This window comes from Trachinotus anak, unplaced genomic scaffold, assembly GCF_046630095.1.
Source record: "Trachinotus anak isolate AG129_WGS33_773 ecotype Australia unplaced genomic scaffold, CSIRO_AGI_Tana_v1 ptg000010l, whole genome shotgun sequence".
NCBI classification, from domain to species: domain Eukaryota; kingdom Metazoa; phylum Chordata; class Actinopteri; order Carangiformes; family Carangidae; genus Trachinotus; species Trachinotus anak.
In genome coordinates, this window is record NW_027273861.1 from 28,318,382 (window position 1) to 28,338,783 (window position 20,402).

The 20,402-nt window shown below is 42.7% G+C and overlaps 2 protein-coding genes across 4 annotated transcripts in view; one reads left to right on the top strand and one right to left on the bottom strand.

Moving 5' to 3' along the window:
- The window catches only part of niban1a (niban apoptosis regulator 1a), a 30,032-nt gene extending 25,613 nt beyond the window's left edge, over positions 1-4,419 (top strand). Inside the window, exons 11-14 of the mRNA XM_071486572.1 lie at positions 121-231; positions 745-852; positions 1,126-1,237; positions 1,325-4,419. Coding sequence (XP_071342673.1) covers positions 121-231; positions 745-852; positions 1,126-1,237; positions 1,325-2,658 — 1,665 coding nt within the window. The 3' untranslated portion in view covers positions 2,659-4,419. The remainder of the gene's footprint in view (positions 1-120; positions 232-744; positions 853-1,125; positions 1,238-1,324) is intronic.
- Positions 4,420-4,428: 9 nt separating this feature from the next.
- Positions 4,429-20,402, bottom strand: part of kifap3a (kinesin-associated protein 3a) — a 34,846-nt gene continuing 18,872 nt past the window's right edge. The window contains exons 13-21 of one of the 3 annotated variants that reach the window (XM_071486574.1): positions 20,275-20,387; positions 19,921-20,086; positions 18,502-18,627; positions 17,585-17,683; positions 16,812-16,897; positions 14,051-14,240; positions 13,680-13,770; positions 11,728-11,800; positions 11,469-11,637 (exon numbers count right to left, since the gene is read on the bottom strand). In XM_071486574.1, coding sequence (XP_071342675.1) covers positions 11,602-11,637; positions 11,728-11,800; positions 13,680-13,770; positions 14,051-14,240; positions 16,812-16,897; positions 17,585-17,683; positions 18,502-18,627; positions 19,921-20,086; positions 20,275-20,387 — 980 coding nt within the window. In that variant the 3' untranslated portion in view covers positions 11,469-11,601. Of the gene's footprint in view, positions 6,419-11,467; positions 11,801-13,679; positions 13,771-14,050; positions 14,241-16,811; positions 16,898-17,584; positions 17,684-18,501; positions 18,628-19,920; positions 20,087-20,274; positions 20,388-20,402 lie in introns of those variants that run through there. The other 2 variants (XM_071486573.1, XM_071486575.1) reach the window with 2 other exon arrangements.

A 20,402-nucleotide genomic window follows, 5' to 3' on the forward strand; every position in this document is an offset into this window, starting at 1 on the left:
TGGATTTTCCAGCTGTTTGCTCTGTTATTTTGGTTGTTTTTTTCCCCTCCTCTCTGTGTTTGGGGCATGAAACTGCTGCCTGACCTGATGTCACCTCGTCTTCCTGTGTGTTTCTCTCAGCTGATGGAGAACGCAGCTTACACCTTTGAGCAGCTGCTGTACAAAGCCTTCCAGGACAACCCAGACAACGCCGGCTCTGCCATCGAGAAGGTTAAACACCGAGTGCTCAAGGTCAGTTTGTTGTTAATAACACAGACACAAAACCTGCAGGTGCTGGAATTAGAAGAGTTTAAAAGTCCCATATTTACATTTTTCTGCTGTTTTATTTGAAGGGTTGATCTCCATCAGAAGATATATTTGTGGTTTTAAGAACCGGAAACCGTCTCAGTGTAGTTTCTCCTCTCTCAGGCTTCTCTCTGGAGCTCTAGTAACAACGGGTGGGTGAGGTGATGATGTCCAGGATTTTCTGCAGAAGTGTGGATGTTATTTTTGGAACAGCTTGACATTAAACATCACAAAGTTTTTCAGTGAACTTATGTTCAGCCCAGTTAAGTGAAAATAAAGGTGAACATAACTATTAGAACTCTCACACTACTGTGCTCAGTTCAAGTCACCTGAATTTGAAGTGGGAAAGTTGCTTTAGTTGTTATTGGAGAAACTTGATGCAGTGAAGCTTGAAATGAAATGTTGTCACAACAGCTGTGCTGACCTTTGACTTCTCGTCTCCTGTGTTTTATCCTTCAGCAATACGACTATGACAGCAGTACAGTGAGGAAGAGGATCTTCCAGGAGGCTCTCGTTTCCATCACACTGCCCTTCATCAAGAAGAACCTGGCCCCCACCTGCAAAACTGTGAGTCACACACACAAACACACAGACACACACAGACTCTGCAACAGTTGCACAGCTGCTTCAGGTGATCATCAGATAAAACAATCTGTAGATTCATGACTAAAACTGTACATGCAAGCACACAAACCTGCATAGGTAGTTTTTCCCAGGGAAAAATAAAAGGTCAAATTTTGGTCAATATTCTCAGGAAATGCTTTACTGTGATGTCACTTTCTGGTATTCCGCCCAAACAAACGCACCAACACACCCCTGTGTATTTGTCTCTCTGTGCAGGAGCTCCAGGGTCTTGAACAGTTCATCCACGCCGACCACTCCAACTTCATCCACGTTGAGAACGTTTATGAGAGCATCCTCCTTCAAACTCTGGACAAGGAGGTCACCAAAGGTACAGTAAGATGCTCTAATGATGACAAACAGGCAAAACACAGGACGAGTCGCCTATGATCCTTCCTGTTTTCTCTCTGTCCTGCAGTGGTGAAGGAAGCGGCGAGTCTGAAGAAATACAGCCTGTTCACAGACAGCAGAGACCTGGTCAGCCAGTCCAGCCTCTCCTCCCCACCCGTCTCCACTCCGGGCAGCCCCGCCATGGCGCTCGCCTCTCCTTCTAAAACCTCCTTTGAGCCCCAGCCCCCCTCTCCTCTTGTGGTGAACGGTGTGTCTCCTAGCCCCCAGAAGGAAGAGCAGCAGGAGAAAGAGAACGGCATGCTGCCGAGTGAAGCCTCAGCGGATGTGACAGTGATTGAGACGCCTCTGGGGAAAGTTGAACAGAAAGAGATCGCTCAGAGTGTCGCAGTCAGCCAGGAGGAGGAGAGAGAGAAGACACCTGCACCCGAAGCAGAAGAGTTCATCCAAACTGTGAAGGCAGAAGCAGACACCACTGTTGCACTTGAGACGGCAGCTTTAGTCGACACTACCACTGCGAAAGAGACGCAAGAAGTCAACGTAGCAGCAGCTGCCCCAGAGACTGCGACCCAAGAGGAAGTCCTGTGTGTCGAGACGGAGAAAGTTGAGACGGCTGCTGAGCCAGAGACACAGAGCACAGATGCTCTAAAAGAAGCAGAAGTAGCTTTGGCAGAAATTCCCGCTGTTATAGAAAATTTAAAGAGAGATGCAGAAGAAGCTGCAGCACGAACAGAAGCTGATCCTCCAGAAGCTGATCCTCCAAATGAAGTCGCTGCTCCAGCAGTGGAGACTGGTTCTCAGCAAGTAGTCAGCAGTGAGGGAGACGGACAGGGCGAGAGCTCAGAAGTCAAGATGGAGGCGCCCTCTAGTGGTGAAGCACCTGCACTTACACCTGGAGATGTTGGTCTGGACTTGGAGGGAAGCAAAGCAGAGCCAGTCTCAGATCCTAATTCTCTGGATGTGTCAGTAGGAAGTGAGTCACCCCCCTCAGATGTGGAGTTCACAGAGAAAGTCAAAGTCACACAGAGCAGCGAGGACGAGGTCTCAACAACCTCTGATGTCTTGGAGGACGAGGCCAACGTCAGCAAATCACCCGTGAGCTCAGACGATGCACCTGAGGATAAAAGCACGAGCAACGAGCCGTCTCCTCAGACCCCAACGGTGGGCGATACAGGCGGTGATGTCAGTGTGGGCAGGGACATCGAAGCAGGAGCGAGTGTGAACGCAGAGGATTCAGCGGAGGCCACCTCTCCGTCTTCTGAGCCGGACAAAGAAGAAACCTTGTCCAGCCCCGAAGCCCGGCCGCCAGACTGCATCAAGGACATCCGCAACCTAGTGTCAGAGGTGATTGAGGTGGAGGAGCTGGTGCAGCGTTACCCCAGCGGAGTTCCAAAAGAGGAATGACGCATCACGACCAATCACAACTGCCGTTGGAGGACATGTGGGCCAAGTGATGATTCATCAGCGCGGGGGACAAGCTAACCATGTTCTACTGTGGTCTGCTGAGGGATGTGACAGTAGCTTCCATTTCTGTTAGAACAAGGAGACTTCCTGTCTGAGCAGGAACAGGAACACTCACAAAAGCTTCCATGAACTTTAACACATATGCATGAAATGACATTAAATTATTTATACAAATCAATATCCTTTACACAAATCATTACATCAGCTGTGTCAGGTGTAGAAAAATAACACATCTGTTTCATTCACTGACTTCAGTGACATTTTTTAAACAATTATTTTAGCACCAAATTGTTTTAGGAAACTTAGAGTTAAAATTATTTTATGACAGAAGATTCCAGAAATTACTGGTGTGGTAGATGACTGTAGACATTTTGGAAAATGTGCTGAAACACTTTCTTTTTGAGAACAGGATGTGAAGATGGAATCAGTCTCATGTCTGTATGTGAGCCAGAGACATAGCTTAGCCTAGCTTAGCATAAAGACTGGAAGCAGGGGAAAGAAGCTAGCCAGGCTCTGTCCAGAGTTAAAATAATATTAATCAACACAATATATTCTGTTTGTTGAATCTGTGGTGGAATAAACATTAAGAACTTTACTTAATTCATTATACCACTGTATAAAAATCATTCAATACAAGTAAAAATCTTGCTTGCAGATTTTTACAAAAGTAAAGGTATTAGCAGATTTAAAGTCCTAAACTATAGCTGGTAAATCAAGGTGGTGTAAATTGTACAATATTTGACGTGTAGTGAAATAGAAGAAAATGGAAATACAAGTACCTCAAATTTCTACTTAAGTGTAGTACTTCAGTAAATGTACCTGGTTACTTTCTACCACTGGTTGTTGCAGACAGACCTTTTCTCAAACATTAAGACCTGTCTGTGCACAGGTTTAACAACACAGAACATGTTAATTGGTCGTCTTTAGAGGTGCTGGTAAGGTGATGTATTTTTGGACTTAACACTGAACCAGGCTAGCTGCTACTAGCTACTTACAGTCTTTATGCTAAGCTAGGCTAACCACGTCCTGGTTCCAGCTCTGTACTTGACACAGACTTAAGACTGATCCATCTCTCAGAAAGAAAGCAAATGAACCTAATTCCCACAAAGTCAAACTATTCTTTTGAACAGACTACATGACAATTTCATTATGAATTCATCAGTGAGCTTTAGCTTGTTAAAAAAAATCACTATAACAAATATTTTAATATGTTAGACCACATGATCTAGATCAGTACCACTGCCAAAGTCACATTTAAGCTGAACTTATTTTCTCCTTAATATGATTTTTTTGACCAACTGAAGGATTGTTTTTAGCTGAAAAAAATCTCATTAATGTGCCTTACCGGTACCTTCATATTGTCCTTGCGTGCCTTATATCTCATGAAGAAGGAACCCAGGCTCCGTCAGGTGGATGTGGTTGGGGGAGAGACTGGTCTGAGTCTGAACACCTGTGCCTTTTACCTGTACGGAGCAGATTCTACAGACATGATTAGTAGTTTACAGTTTGAGTGCAGGGAGGAACATTTGACCATAAACTGTCCACCAGATGAATGTTGGTTAACGTGGAAATATTATTAATAAAACAAGAGTCTATAATTAAAACAGCTGTCAAATTATTTCTGTGTGAACTCACCACTCTCTTTTGGATCTTGGAAAAGCAGCACAAATAATAAATGGTTTTATTTGCCAGTTAAACAAATACATCATGATGCTTTGATTATTTATTTATGGTCCACAACAAATTTTAACCAACAACAGTCACACTGTACTGAGAAATATGAAAAACCTGCAAGTAATCCTACATCTGTGACAGATTAAATATGAAATATAGTCTGACTACAATAATATTTCATCCATTTATATGATATATTGCACCACAGAAGTAGAGTGCTTCATATTTCAGCAGGACAGCAGCGCTCCAGGCACATCAAAGACAAGAATAAAAAAAATGCAGCTGTAACATTTGTTCATATTTAAAAAGTAGTTTTCAAGATAATACAATAAAGGCTGCTAACGTTTTGATTCAAATTACATTCACATAAATAAAATGACATCGTAATCCAGAGCTTGGATTTTATACAGACTGATGCAGTGTTTTCACTGAGCAAAGGCAAAACAGGAAAATAACAGTCGCTCTGTCATCTTCTAATTATTTCCTAATAAGTTTCCTGAAGAGCTGAGTAAATTGGTACTAACTAAATCTGTGAGTTTATGTAATTGTTGAAGAAAAGCTCAATTGAAACATGAAAAATTTAATTTTTATGACTGGATACTTTTCCTTTTGTGGTGAAACATTCTTTCCTGAAGACAAATTTTATATTTGAAAATTTAGTTGACCTGCCGTCCCCTGACTCAAAGAATCTTCAGGTTATACTAGCAATTAATTAGCATTATTTAAATTGAAACTGCAACTCTAAATTCCCCGTACAGGGTTGCGTCAGCAAGGGCATCCAGCGTAACACTTGTGCCAGGCCAGAATATGCAGCGATCCACTGTGGCAGCCGAATGGCCAAAAAAAAAAAAAGAAAATGAAATTGAAACTGCAGCAACTGAACTCAGCATTTCCCCTATGACCTGTTACCAATTTACATTATTTTCAGTAAAAGTCCAAGGAAATAATTAAGAAAACACAGACTTCCAAATAAACTATTACCTAAATATCCTTGTATAATTTATAAACGTGTCTGATGAATAACTCGGTAGTAGTAGTAGTAGTAGTAGTAGTAGTAGATTAAAGGGATATTAGTCTCATTCTTGCTCTTTTGAAACACAAGACACTTAAATCTGTCCAGACCTCAAGATTCTTACTAGTCTGAGGTGAAAATAACGACGTAACGAGAAAAGAAGGCAGAAAGTTTTGTTTGTTGCACGTTGTTGGTTTGGTTCTGATTTGTTGACAGTAAGAAAAACAGAATAAACCCACACTTAACACACACTCTTGCTGTTTTTCTCTTGCCTGAAATAATATTTCACATGAGGCAAACTGTGGTAAAAAAAAAAAAAAAGAGAAAGAAAGAAACATTCAGTTTTGTAACATCCAAATCAGAAATATCTGAATACAGTTCAGTGTTAAACTAGCAGCTGCTTCATGAAACAGACACAACTATTAAAAGCTTGTTACACAGCAAAGTTAACATTAAAATATTATTTACAGACTCTTCTGTTTAAAGCTAAAATGAATCTTAGACTGCCCTCAATATAAAGGTTTGCACGGTTTAAAGTTTGTAGGACTCGTCTGTTCTACTTTCACCTTGAGTCTTGAGGATTTTGTAAATTTGAAACAAAACAAAAACACTTTAAAAACCCCGAATGAGTCAGTATGTTCAGATAAGACAGATTACCTTTTGTCGCTTTAACATCAAGACAATGACACTTGATTCTAGAACATTCAGATTGTTTGACTCAGTAACTGACTAACTGATGGGAGGACTTGTCGACCACAGAGAGAAAATACACAAGTGTTAATAATCAATGATTTCGACACAGCTTCGGTAGCACACAGAGGGTATCGGGGACACAGCTGCAGTCTGAGCAGTGATTGTACAGCATTCTCGTGTGAGACAGTGTGTGACAGGGTCCAGGTTTACCGGGAGGCCGTGGTGTAGCTGTAGAAGAACTGGTCATCGGGACGGAAACCGTAGGCACTGACAGGTCGATCAGCCTGGATCTGAGCCGATGGGATGAACTGGTCTGACACACTGGAGAGAAAACGAGAAGATGAGACAACACAGAACACACAGGGAGTTTATGAGCCAAACTTTAGTTTCCCACGGTTTGCAGTGAACCCATGAGGCCAGAGATCTGGGAGTAATCTTTGATTCAGACTTGAATTTTAGTAAACATTTTAGCAATGTCACAAAATCTGCTGTCAGTCAAATCAAAGATCAAAGATCAGATCATTTCTCTCATTCAGTGACACTAAAACTCTCATCCATCCATCAATACGACCTGATAAAGAATTATCAGATACACAGAGAGGATCGAGACACACACATGTCCATAATATTTTTCTTGAGGTGTCAATAACACTGTGAGTGTTACTGACTTTACAATGAAAAGGACCTGGATATAATGTGTGTTATGATTTGTCTCTGTAGAAATAAAACTGAACTAAATTAAATCCTTGCAGCTGTTGGAGCAGCACATGGTGTCAGAATCACATATTCAGTCATTCCATACAGCTGGACGTCCACATATTCTCTTCTGTATAACAACAGACCACTAGGTGGAGCTCTGACACCAGCCATCTCTCGGGGAAAACCCCCCCCACCACCACTGGGCCAGACCAATCACTCAGTCATAGCACTGGAGAAAAAAAGGCTCATAAAAAGTTAATGTAATATTCATCTGCTCTGATGCAGGTGTTGGACATCCACAATGAGTCTGAGTTACAGACTGCTAATGGCTGGAGGGGTAAACAGCAGAACAGCCAAGCCATAAAAACCAGAGAGATGTCAAAACACAACACTGTGAAGAGGGCGGAGGCTGACGGCCAAAACCTGGAGGACCTGGCTGTCCTCCGCCCGGCAACCGGGGCCTTTTGAGGGGGATGATAAAAGGCCTGTATCTACACCGTATAAATCAGTTACTATGGGGATGTGGATACAGCGGGTGGGGGCTGATTTCATGCTCCATCTTCAGACCAGCTGCTGGACGTATGCGTCTGGTTTTGGGGGTCACAGCGACAGACCTCGGCCGTCCCGTCAAGATGGAGCGGTTGGTGGATAAACTGGGCTCTGATGGATGACACCACATCTCACACGTACCCCATCTTTTCTGGGAGTCGGGGTGAGGGGGGGCGGTTTTGCTGCCCGGCCCTGTCGTCCTCTCTCTCCTCTCCCTTCTAAAATACGAGCTGTTTGCTTTGCCCCTGCGAGCACCTATAATGACGTGTTGTTTTTAGCCAAATCACTTCCAGCGATCAGTTACACAGCTTGCAGCATATCCCTACTCCCCCACTAGCCTCCTCCTTCGCTCTGTTTTGCCTTTGCCCCCTGTTGCCCCCCCAGACCACCACCACCATCTCCTCTCCCTCCTCTCTGGCCAGAAATATGTCTTTTTCCTCTCCGCACGCTACGGCTGTCAGGGGGGATTTGAGAGCCAGGCTAAAGGAGGCTGGAGGAACAGTGGAACTCTGAGTCACACCGTCCGCCTGCCTGCCCGCATGTCTGCCTGTTTCTGTGGCTGACTGGTTACACCCCAGTCTGGACTTCCAGGATGTGGATGAGTCCTGAAGTCCAGTCGCTGTCCTGACAAACAAGTCCAACCTCTTCTTACTGATGATGGTTCATTGCAACCAGAGCTGGAGCTAATGATTTGTGTCAATGTCACAATTTCCAAAGAAGCAAAGTGCTAACAATGACTTGTCACAGGTTTCACTGCAGGTTGTGAACCACATCGTGACTTTTCCTTTCCTGTGTTTTATTTGAATCATTTTAGAGGCAAATTATGAAATTATTCAAAACAGAAAAGGTTACAGAATAACCTAAAAACAGAAGTTCGTGTAACTTAAGATGGCTTGGAAACTTGTGGATCAATCAACTATCATGAATTAACTAATATTGATTAATAATTAATTCAGCTTTAACTGCATACATTGACTCGAGACTGGAACACACTGAGTTTGTTTTAATAGAGAACTTCAAAGTAAAAGATGTTTTTACTAGACAACAAGATATACATACTTAAACATCATTTGATAACCTACAGGTAAGGCTACACCTGCTCAAGCATCAGTGGTGTTTCATCCATCAGCTCAAATCTGAAATCTGACACAACATATCATCTATAATACAAGACAGACAGTCTACGCTGGGTTATTGTTTTTCCTTAAATAAAAAAAACTATAACTTCTTTACTGTTGTAGCTATTTTGGATGTGAGTCAACCTCCGTGAAAAGCTTTTTGTTCGAAACCACTAATGATTTGTTATTAATTTTGATTTTTTTTTACTGTTTAAAGTTTTGTTTTTTTTAGTTTTTGCTGATCTGTAAAGTTTAGTGATTTCTTGTTTGTTCTTCAGTATGATAGTCGTCTCAAATGACAATAAGCAATGAAAGTAAACTAGTGTCATGAAACCTACATGTTGCCAACAAGTTGAAATGAATCAAATTAATCAGAAACAGACGCACACTCAGGAGCAGAATGCTTTCAAGTCTTATTCCTTGGATCACTCAGACACGTTGGCTCTCGACCTCACTCATGTTTTGGATTGGACTGAAATGTGTCCACCGCGTAGAGAAAACTGTCAAGTACTGAAAGCTGTTATTGTATCTCTGGTCAGATTCAGAATCTTGTTTACTTGTTCTTCGATCAGATCCTCATCAGTTTCTCTATTCAATCAAAAGTTTGGCTGCTTATACTTTTTGGCATCGACAGCAGGCCTCAGGTATCACACCAGCATTAGGAGTGAAAGATTTTAAACAATCCTCAGTCTGAGAACAGTCTGAGTTTTACCATGTTTTAAAAAACACTGTAGCTGCATCCATTTTTCCACAGGGTAAGTGATACTTTCTGCTGTTTGTACCTGCTCAGAGCACTGAGCTGAGCTCCAGGTAACTTTTACAGGACGTGTTTGAAAGATTTTTTTGAAGCCCGACACAGCTGCCATCAGCTGTGATATTTCTCATTAGGAAACATGCAAATGGACCTGTCTGCCACCTTATTCACTTTGTGTGTGTCAGTGTGTGTTGTGACATGCTGACAAAATGAGGAGGAGGTAGTCTGGATCCTTAAGACAAAGGGGCCCAGTGTTCCCACATATGCCAGCTCGGTCCCACAGGAGCAGCTGCAGGACGCAGCGGGCTGAGCGGCAGGGACACGTCCCATCCCGCAGAGAGCATTCCTCGGTAGTGAACAGGAAAGGGAATCAGGCCTTTTTCCTCCTTCGGCATGACCCTTCGGCTCCCCCCGCATCTGTGTCTTCCAGGGCCCTGGCCGGGCCCCGCTTTGATCTCTCCCCGCTGTCACTGCTCAGGTTACAGCTAACCAACACGCCGGCCCCGGTAAAGAACCAGGTCTTGCCCCTACTGCCCACCCCCTCCTGGCATATATCCACGTCTCACCTGATTGCAACAGCTTTCTGCTTCCCGCTCTCTTCCTTTATTTTTGCCTCACTTTGCTCTCTGGCGCCCGGTCACATCCTGACAGCCTCTCAAAGCGCTCATTGATTCTCGTGTAGGTGTGCTTATGTTCCCAGCCCGTCGGTCTGTCATGGCTCTTTCTACTGGACACCTCTCGGTCCCCATCAACAGCACTGTTGACACTTCTGTGAAATCTGTATCTCCGTTCTGAAGTTATTAAATTTGTTTCATTTAATCAGATGCTTCAGTTTTTTGTCTGATGCCAAAGTCGACATTTAAGAGTTTCAAAAATCTGATAACGATACTTCAGCCAATATTCACCATTAGGTTAACATTTTTGCTTATTATTGAAATATAATATTTTTGTAACGTAATATTTCAACATCTTCACAAGTATTTGATGAAATGAAGTGAAATGTAGTTCAGACCTTCATGGTCAAAGATCCCAGAGGACGAATTTTAAGAACTTTTCATCTGACGCAATTACATTTTTTCTTTTTTTTTTCAGTACTTTAGTTTTGATCATAAACTAATAATGTGAATGAACTTGGTGTTTAATGCTAATTAGCAAATGTTAGTATGCTGCACATTAAAATAAGATAGTAAACTTTGTACCTGCTAAACATAAACATGCAAGCTTTGGCATTGTTAGCATGTTAGCATGCTGATGTTAGCATTCAGTGCAAAGAACCACTGTGGCCATCTACCAGAGATCCCAGAGAGACTCCTCATTATTGCTTGTTTACACTGAACCAAACAGAGCTGACATGATGCTGCCCCGGTGTGTGATTTTAAATAGCCGCTCTGCCGGCTCTCCATTTCAGACAGACGTCGATCCAGCTCTGTTCCGGAATAAAGGGACAACATTCCCGCCTTGAACGTGCTGTATGAAAGAAGCTTCAATAACAGAGCTGTTAGCCTGGCTGTTGGCTCTTAGTCTTGTTAAGCTGATGGTGCGAGTGTCTGTGGTCAGAATTGAGGCAATAGCTGGAGGTAAATATGGGTTTGGTCTGAACCTTTATCTTTAATGAGCTTCACTGTTTCAGCTTTGCACATTCTCTCCCACCACCACTGCTCGATCCACCAGCACATCCCACTTAAACTTCACAGCACATTAAATTAGTATCAATGGCAAAGACATTAAAAAATGCAGCATATAAAACCTTTTTTTCTCTCCAGACTTTTTAACTGTTATTTAAATATAAGATTTGATGGTTAAAATATTCTGTCACCAATGACTATTTCATCTTAATGTATCATTTCATCCTTCCTTATCAGCAGCACCTCCTCATACTGCAATTTCTCATCAATTATATATTGATATATCACAATATACATATACATATATCATGATATAGTAAATTCAATACTATTTTATATTGAAGGTAAAACCAGCTCATTATGATTCCTACAAATCACAGTGATTGTACAGTATTGAGTCCTTTTAAAAAGGCCCCATTCACACCATGTTTCACACATAGTTTAAAATGAGCCGCTGAGCTGGATCTGATTATTATGTTAACCTGGATCACTCAGAGGACAGCGGCCAAATTAAAACAGTCTCACAGACGCCAATCCCCCAGGCGCTCGCAGTATATTTAAAAGGTATCAGTTACAAAGCAGAGAGCGATGGAGAGTGACAGAAAAAGAAAAAGAGCAAAAAACAGACAATAAAGAAACGAGTGAAGGGAACACAGACTGGGATTTCTCTCTCCCTCTCTCTCTCTCTCTCTCTGTGGCTCTTTCTAAGTTGCTGTCCTCTCATTGGAGTGACTGTAGTGTGGATTCAGCCAATCACAGTCAGCCTTTCAACGGCAGCCAAGCTAAACATTCCTCCTGGTGAGGGGGTAGAAAAAAAAAATCCATCGACAAGAGCTTTATCGCACGCAAGGAGAGGTTTGATAATAAATAAGACAAATTACTCACAATAAACTCTGTATTTCCCCGACTATTCATCATCTCAGCGGCGTATCGAATTAGCTGCCGCTCGGTGCTGGGGCTAAAAACAGATACAGAAGAAACTCTGAAAGTCTGTTTTAGTGATAACAGGACTGATTTTAAATTCCCTGGCTTCAGTTTCGTGTTTCGCTGTAGAATGTCAGCGGCATTCTGGGACTAAAGCAGTTGATATATTGGAGCCACAGAGGAACAAGAGAGAAACAAGAACGTGGAGACAGAGAGACAGCCGGGGGGTGTTTGTTCTCAAAGCTGGAGTATTGCTGTTGAGGGTGGAGCGATGCCTTCTGGGATTGGCAGGGGGTTGTTGACTCAAGCCCAGCCTGGTTCAATAACACAGATCAGCGAATAGTGATTCAGAATAACAATGAGTGGAGGGCAGCTCCGGCCGGTGGACGAGACACTGAGAGCTGAAGGTAAACACTCACAGTTTAGTGTTTCCTCTCTGACACGGCCTGTGTGTCTGGACAAAGACAACCTGCCCAGCTGACAGCCTTCATCACATACTCACATTCACTCACACACTCACATTCACTCACACACTCACACACTCACACACTCACACACTCACACACACACACACACACACACAGAGGGATCAGTTTTTGCCTGTGTCTGGGGGTGTAGGTGTTTGGGTTCAGATAGTGGTTTTTCATTTGATTCACAAAGCTCAGAGGATAATGAACGTCTAATTATTTAGTTTATGCCATAGGAAGTTTACTCTGTGTAGAAATTGATGAACACATTGAAATAATGTGCAGCCAGCAAAGTTCCCCCATGTGTGTCTTTTTATTCTCCTTTCTCTTAACACTATTCTCTATTTTCAGATTGTTTTGAACATATGTGGATTGTCTGTGTTTTTATGTTTGAAGCCTGATCTCCCCCTTAAAGGTAATTTAAGTAAATTAAATTACGTGGAGTTATTCTTTAAACAGACTTCTTTTCATTGGTAAACAAAACACTTAATAACGAGCAGCTTCTTATTTTTAGCGCTGACTGAAATGACAAACGTCTCTGGCAGCAGATTTTATCAGCCACAGCTAACGAAGGTCACAAAACTGATTTGACAAAAGGCCAAAATGAGACTTGGCTGGTTTCTGGTTATTTTACTGGAAGCTAGTTCATTTGTTAAAGATAGCAGCCAATTCAAATCCAACATGTCTGTCACTTTACAGCTGGGGTATGGAAATGTGTGCAGGTTTAAAACTGATTCCTTGACAGTGTAGAATCTGTGGTAACACTTCTTTTTGGGCATCAGTAGAGTTCTACAAGTATAAACTGTTAATACTATAAATACAAAGACAGGCTTCCCGCACCTTATTAAGCATCAAATTCATGGACTTTCTTTAAAGATTTTCCAGGCTCAATTTCCTCAAATCCAAGGACCCAACAGACACGACACAGTTACAACAAAAAAAAAATCATCATCATGATGAGACCTCACTGCTTTACTGAAGCTCACAGACAACAACTAAAAAGAGAGAGAGGCTTGAATGTGTGAACACTTCTCAACTGTGTTGTTACAGTGATGGCAGACTGTGTGCTCTCTAGCACACGTGCAGACAGCTGCACTTAGTCTATTTACTAACGTTAGTAATAATAGTAGATGGAATTTCCCAGTTAAAATTTGTGAGTTTAATAGCCGTGAATGATGATTTCTTGTATTTCGATCAAGTGGCTTGTGAAAAATAAGATGTGTAATAGTTACTGTAGGATTTTATATCCATGTGTCAGACACATGTTTAATGAAGATTCATATCTTCTGCTGCTCTGATCTCAGTTTCAGGTTTTATCTGCAGGTTGTGAACATTAATTCAGCTGCTATTTAAACTGTTTCTGTCCTCTCAGTGATAACTGATGTGATGGTATTCATCAAACCCCTGGGCCATAGTGCAGGAGTAGGTGAAGGCAGAGATCAGTACCTGCTCAGGTATCCAGTCTGTCCCAGCTCTCCGTTCTGGAAGTCGGTGTAGAACTCAGAACTGAGGGCTCCATCTGCTCCCATGAGCCCATCTGCATGGAACAACAAAAACACACAGATGTGGAAATCACGTTTTTATTGTAAACTGATTGTTATCAACTGTTGATGGCAATGAGATCTAAACTCAACCCTGGATGAGATAAAATAAGACTTTATTAATCCCAAATGGAAATTAGATAAAATTTCTTCTTCTGTAGCTGCAAGACTAGGTATCACATGAGGAGGGTGGAAAAAGACTCTGCTCCTAAATCTGGATGAACTGAACCTTTAAGCACCACCCACCATCAGCCTTGTCTTTAAAGCCCTCAGTACCTGCACTGTAGAACAGGTCAGGTCTCTCCAGGATGTCTCCGTTCCCAATGAAGGATTCTGCATCCTCCCCGTACAGGAAGGGTTCTCCGGCCTCGTCCATCTGACGGTTCTCTACCATCTCCAACCACTGACCATTGTACCAGCGGAACTTCTCTGTCTGGATTTTCTTGCCCCACTCCTCATCATACTCCTGAGGACAGGTGGACGGTAGAGAGGTGTGAGTGGAGAGAAGCAAACCAGAAAAAAATGTCTAGAAATCAGTACAAAATCCACATTTCTATTCTGAAAGCTACACAGACAGCCTTATCCACAGTGAGGTCCAGAGTTCACCAGCTACAGGTTCAAGGACACGTGGCTACTGACTGACACACTGCTCTGATCTGGAAATCAGCTTGTAACATTTGGTTGAAATGTATTTTAAAAATCTGTTTCCATCAGAATTTATTGCATCATCTCTTTTCCACTACAGTAATATTTCCATCCAAGAAAGAAGAAATGTTTCCACTCAGGTACCTGGCAGCAGAAGCAGTGAGGCAGGCGGCTGTATCCACATTATCACAAATCAGCGAGGCCACTTCATAGGTTTATAAAAGCTTAATGTGGTGATGCAAATTGGTGAATCAACACTCTCTACATTACTGCTGATTGCAACAGACCATAAAAGTGAAAGCAATGGGGTCAAAGTTTTTCAAATTATTTTGTTTGGAGACAATCCAGGTGAAAACTGCTGAGGTTAAACTTTATAGACAGTTGCATTGACATAATAATCTGTGTTCTCGCTGAGAGGCCACAATGATCCATCTTAACAGAGCAGAGACTAGTATTTGTACCAGTATTTGTGAAAGAAAGACAGAATATTGTGACAGAGGTAGAAGTGTGTGTGCAGGTACATGTGTGCATGACTGTGCGTCCTCTCTGTCGTCTTCACTACAGCTAATAAAAATCTCCGCCCAGCCAGCCGGCTCGCGTGCATAGCTTGGTGGAGGACGACCACAACCTGGCTTGTGTTTTCTTTTCTCTGCAGGGGCTGAAGGGGGGAGCGATAAAGGCGGCCTTTGAGACTGTGACGCCCCGGCCTGAAAGATTAATCATTCAGACGCAAAGCAGAGACCCCTGGGCCCTGACAGCCACCCAAGGCCCTGGACTCAAACGGGCCTATTGACCATCACACGGACACCCCCACCCTCCACCCTTCTCGCCCAACTCTGCACTGGAGTGGCAGTGACATATTTAGTCAGTGGACTGATTCATCAGCAGCTGAAACAGCATCCTGACTCAGGTTTTGACTGACAAATTAGCTTCTTAAATTAGTTTAATATGACTAATCAGTTATTAGCAGCTGAGCTCATGACAGAATGAGCTCATCTCAGCAGGGGTGAGGAAATGCACATCAGTTCTGGGAGCTTTTCAACATATTCCTCTGGAAACATGGCCAGGCTAATAATATCACTGTGAATTAGGCCTCTGTCCCACTTGAAGCATCTACAAAGCCCCTTGTGAAGCCACGTGTGTGTTTGTACATGAGCAGGGCCACAGTGATCAAAGGCGAACATTTCAGGACTGCACAGTTATGTTGTGTGCTGCCAAAAGGATCCCGCACAGCCACGGAGTAATGATTGTGTGTGTGTGCGTGTCCACAGCTCTGCTTTCTCTCTCACCTCTGCTGTCCAGCCGCTGACACACTCCAGAGCCCGCCGGTTGCCTTTCATGTGGCTCACAGCTTAATAGCTCTCACTGATAATTTCAATGAAACACTTCCTTTGCCCCACTACACTGCTTGGCTGTAAATTACAGCTAATTACGCTGATCTGAGGTCTGGCAGCGATCACACTCTGACTGCGAGCTGACCACACCTGTCAGTCACGAGACAACTCAGGAATTCAACGGATAGTTAATCGCTGAAGTCAGATATGACTGTGGCACATCGGGAGAGGAAGGTGAGGGTCCCTGACTGTGAGAGAGGATCACGTTGGAACATGATCACTGTCAAGGTCAAAACGTTTAATGCTTGTATGGAAATAAAAATGAGCTGTATAAGAAAATTTTAAAAGAATTTCCGACACTTGGATTCTCTAAACTGTGCCTCTTTTTTCAGTAAGTTGAATTTCTGATTACCTTCACACTTGCAGCATTATGATTTTAAGAGTGAGTGTGCACAAATACCTTTTTTGCTGGTTAATTTTTTGCACCAGTTGTAGCCAAGGCTGGATGTTCAACTGGACAAGTGGGAACTGGTTCTCTGTGTGGCAACTAGTTTGTAGTAATTTGTTCCTTCTTTGTTTGGAATATCCAAAACTGAAGCAGGAAATCAGCTGATGTAATCAGGAACTTAGTGTTCTGCTTTATTACCTGATATATTAATTTCAGCCTGTGTTGCATTTATATGGTGCATATTCTTATATTTTATTGTAGCTCTTTTCTTTCTCCTGTAAAACACTTTGTGTTTGACAAGTGTTACGTAAACAGTTTGCTTGCTTGGTCTGCACACAGTGGGAAGAATATATTTTCACTGGGGGCCCCTCACAGTTTAATCTGTGAGGGGCCCTCACAGATTAAACTGTGTCTATTTGCACATGTTTTCTTAAGTTGCAGAGCTCTCAGGGCCACCTTTCAATCTTGGTGATTTGAATACATTGAGTGTTGTGCTCAATGTTGCAGCACAGTTGGAGAAACAACCAGTGTTTCACAGGATGAAGAATGATGACGTCATCCTCATGTACCAGAGTCAAAATCCTTTGCAAATAAAATGCTGGACACTCACAGCGATGATGTCCAGCGTGTTGTCACAGACTTTGCGGATCTCTGCGTTGTTATCATGCATCAGGTCGATGAGGTAAGCGGGGGCCTCTAGGATCGGGACTCAAGGAAAGAAAACCTTTTATCACTGCTGCTTTCAAGTCAATTAATCCTCAGCCACTGCTAAATTAATGGTAGGAGGAGAGATGGGGATGTGGTGGCACTGTGGGGAGGAACGACCGCTCCTGCTGACATTTAAAGACACGGACAAGAGACAGGTGTCCTGTGGCTGAGAGGACAACTTTCTACTTTTCCTGTTATGAAGTGAAACACTCTCTGCCTCTCCCTCCCACAGCACTGCCTGAATCTGAAATTCCCGTATATTCCTCCCACAGAAAGAAAAACATCAATCAGAACATGCTGACAGAGAGCACATTTGTAATTTGACACAAGCTGCCACCGACCACAACTGAACACAATTACAGGCAGCTTAAGAGAAAAAAAAGAGGTTTAAAAAAAAAAAAAAAAGGTTGCCATGGGAGATGAAGATGATGGGAGAGTGAATTTACTCAGATGGGAATAAACAGTGATAAATTATACATCCAGGGTGGGACTATGAGTTACCATAGGAACATACACTAAGGACTGAATATGGAGTAATTGCCGAGAGAAAGAGAGAACTTTGGAGCAACATACAGCCAGTGTCGCTATGACTGGGATGGGAGCTCTCCCATCGTTCTAACTGGATCTAATGAGAAAGAAATGTCCAGAGTACTTTACAAATGAGCAAAAGGATACGTGTGTCTTTGATGATGACGTCTCTTGTAGCTTTGTGGAAAACCATCTGGTAGAAGACGTAGACAATCTGACACACAAACTCATCGTCCTCCTGTTGGGCTGACATGGAAACAGGCATAGAGACACAACAAAAACAAATCTGTATAACAAAACTGTAAAGAGCAACACAGTGTTTTTAAACAATGTTGTCACAATGTCAGCCATCACTGCTATCAGTTTAGTTTGAATACACCCTGGTCTGACTCATCTGCTGTCAGGTTACTGCCCAGGATCTCTTCATCTCTCTTCAAGTTACGACTTCAAGCAACAGTTACATGTGTCACTATGGTTGTAGGAATTCTGGGTGACTGCCAGAGACAGTGTGTAATAGCTGGATATCCAGCGACCTGAGCCCATCAGAAAGAAACAGATGTCCTCGCAGGGGAACGTGGCCCAGTTTAGAGTCAAAGTGACAAGGACAGCAGAAAGGCAGAAACAGAGACCTTTGGAAACGATGATGCAGACACCCGTCTCACCTTCTGATATGGTCTTTTCAGCCATGATTATCAGTGGTCAGAAGCAACATGTATAACAGCTAACCAACTGCAGATTAGACAATGTGCCTCCTGTTTACACTGGCACGCACATGCCCAGAGTACATGAATGGTCATGTCCTGCATTTTCACATATGATAGTATGGAGATTAATTCTCACATGGAGCTAAAACGGTCGGATGCATGGACGTAGCCTGTATAACTGGAGTTTAGTCATTCACAACCAATTCAATCCTCTTCTGTCTATTTCTAAGTCATTACTATCAACATAAGAGCTGTAAGTGGAAGCTGGGTCATGTGGCATCAACCACAAACCAGGCTGTAACTTTTGCTTTCTAACTTTAAAGCTTATAAAACACTGAAGTGCAGGATTTTGGTTCTTACCATTGAGCAGCTCAATAAGAGCAGGAATGATGCCAGACTTGGCCAGCATGGCTGCACACGAGTCATCCATGGACACGGTGCCGATCATGATCACCACCTCCAGAATGAGGTCATCCTCAGCAGAACCTGACATCAGGGAAAAGTACAAGCTGAGTGGAAGACTCTGTTCGGAGAAAATACGGTTATAAACTGGCTCCTTTCTATTTGTATCTGATGACATAGATTCGGTTTTAAATGATCCCCAGTGGCTCATCTTAAGGTCAGTGAATGACTCATCAGCCTTTTCTGTTTGAAGAACCAGTTTTGATAAATATTAGTTTTATTAGTCAAGGATTCAGTGTCAGATGAAAGAGGGCTAGAAGTTACAGGGGATCCCTTAGATCTAATTGTGTAATCAACCAATTCTCAGTCTGTTGGAAACTGGTTTCCCACCCAACACTTTCATCACCCTGTCAGAAACTCAATACACTTTTAGCACTAACGATAATGTGGCTGCACAGCACTGAAAGGAATGTCAGATTACATTCACACTGTTTTATTAAAGAATACAGAAAGAACAATCTTTGATTTTAATTTGTCAGTTTTTGACAAAATTTTGGCCGCTTTTTGATTGGCTATTGTATTTAAGACAACATTACAACTCTGGCAACTGAGAAAAATTTGTTTTATATAAAAGCTGAAGTTCTGGCACTGCAGCACCACCAGTATCCTTTACCAGGGAGAGAAGAGAGAGGAGAGAGGGGCCTGACTGAAAATCCAAATCAAAGGGAAAAACTTCATTTAGACAACTCACTGAGTGGTCTTTATGGGTCCGATATGGAACAAGCCTCCTTGAAACCTTACAACATGAACACATTTTCAAAAAGAGAGACTACAGCCAAGAAGGGACCCAAGTAGAGTCCCACCCAGACATGATGAGAGTTCTGGCATTAAACATGTTGACACACGGACCTGAGATCTGCAGCAACATAACAGGACCATACTAGACCTCCACAAAATCTTGTTTGTGTTTGTGTGTGTGTGTGTGTGCGTGCGTGCGTGCGTGTGGGGGGGTCGTCTTTCTTCACTGTTTATTATCATTGTCAATCAATCTAAAACATTTCAACATACCTTAAATTCTGCTTTGATAAAGACAAAAAAGGAAGAGCCGGGGTCAGGAGGTCAGTGGTCATGAAAGATAAGGATAGACCCAGACCCTAATGAGTCTTCTCTGTCCTCATATTATCCATGTCTCATGACACTTGAATGATAGTGTTTAAGGAGAGGAGTTAGAGGTTAAGGCAGGGCATGAGAGAGACCTGGCCTTTAGGTTTAAAGGCAGATAGATGAGAGAAATGTGGCAGGGCTAACCTGCATTACTGTAACACTTCAGTAAGATAATGTAAAGGCATTTTGATCCAATCAGCGCATCACACACACCTGGTTTGAGTCTGTCTTTCAGGTAGGGCACCAGGTTGTACTCCTTGAGCACCAGCGCCCAGTCCAGGTCAGCGATGGTCAGATTGGCCAGCGTGCCCAGACACTCTATCACAAACTCCTCAGCCTCCTCCTCACTGATCTGAGCTGCCAAGTCTCCAACATGATCCTAGCAGCAAACAGAGGAACATGAGGAGATCACACAGAACTCAAGAGTTAGGATTTCAAAAAAAAAATGTGTACGAACACAACTTATAAAGACTTCTGATCACTTAATATTGACATTATGTTCTGGAAACATGATGGCTCTTTGCTTGTGCTATGAGTGATTCTGGCAGAACTGGTCTGACCACTGACCACAAAGAGGCTCTTAGTGGGTCCATTGTGCTGAGAAAGGTTCCTGATCATCTTCATCACTAGAACATCCTTCAGTTTCAAGGCACGCTTCATCAGCGTCTTCAGACCGTTACCTGAAACATCAGAGA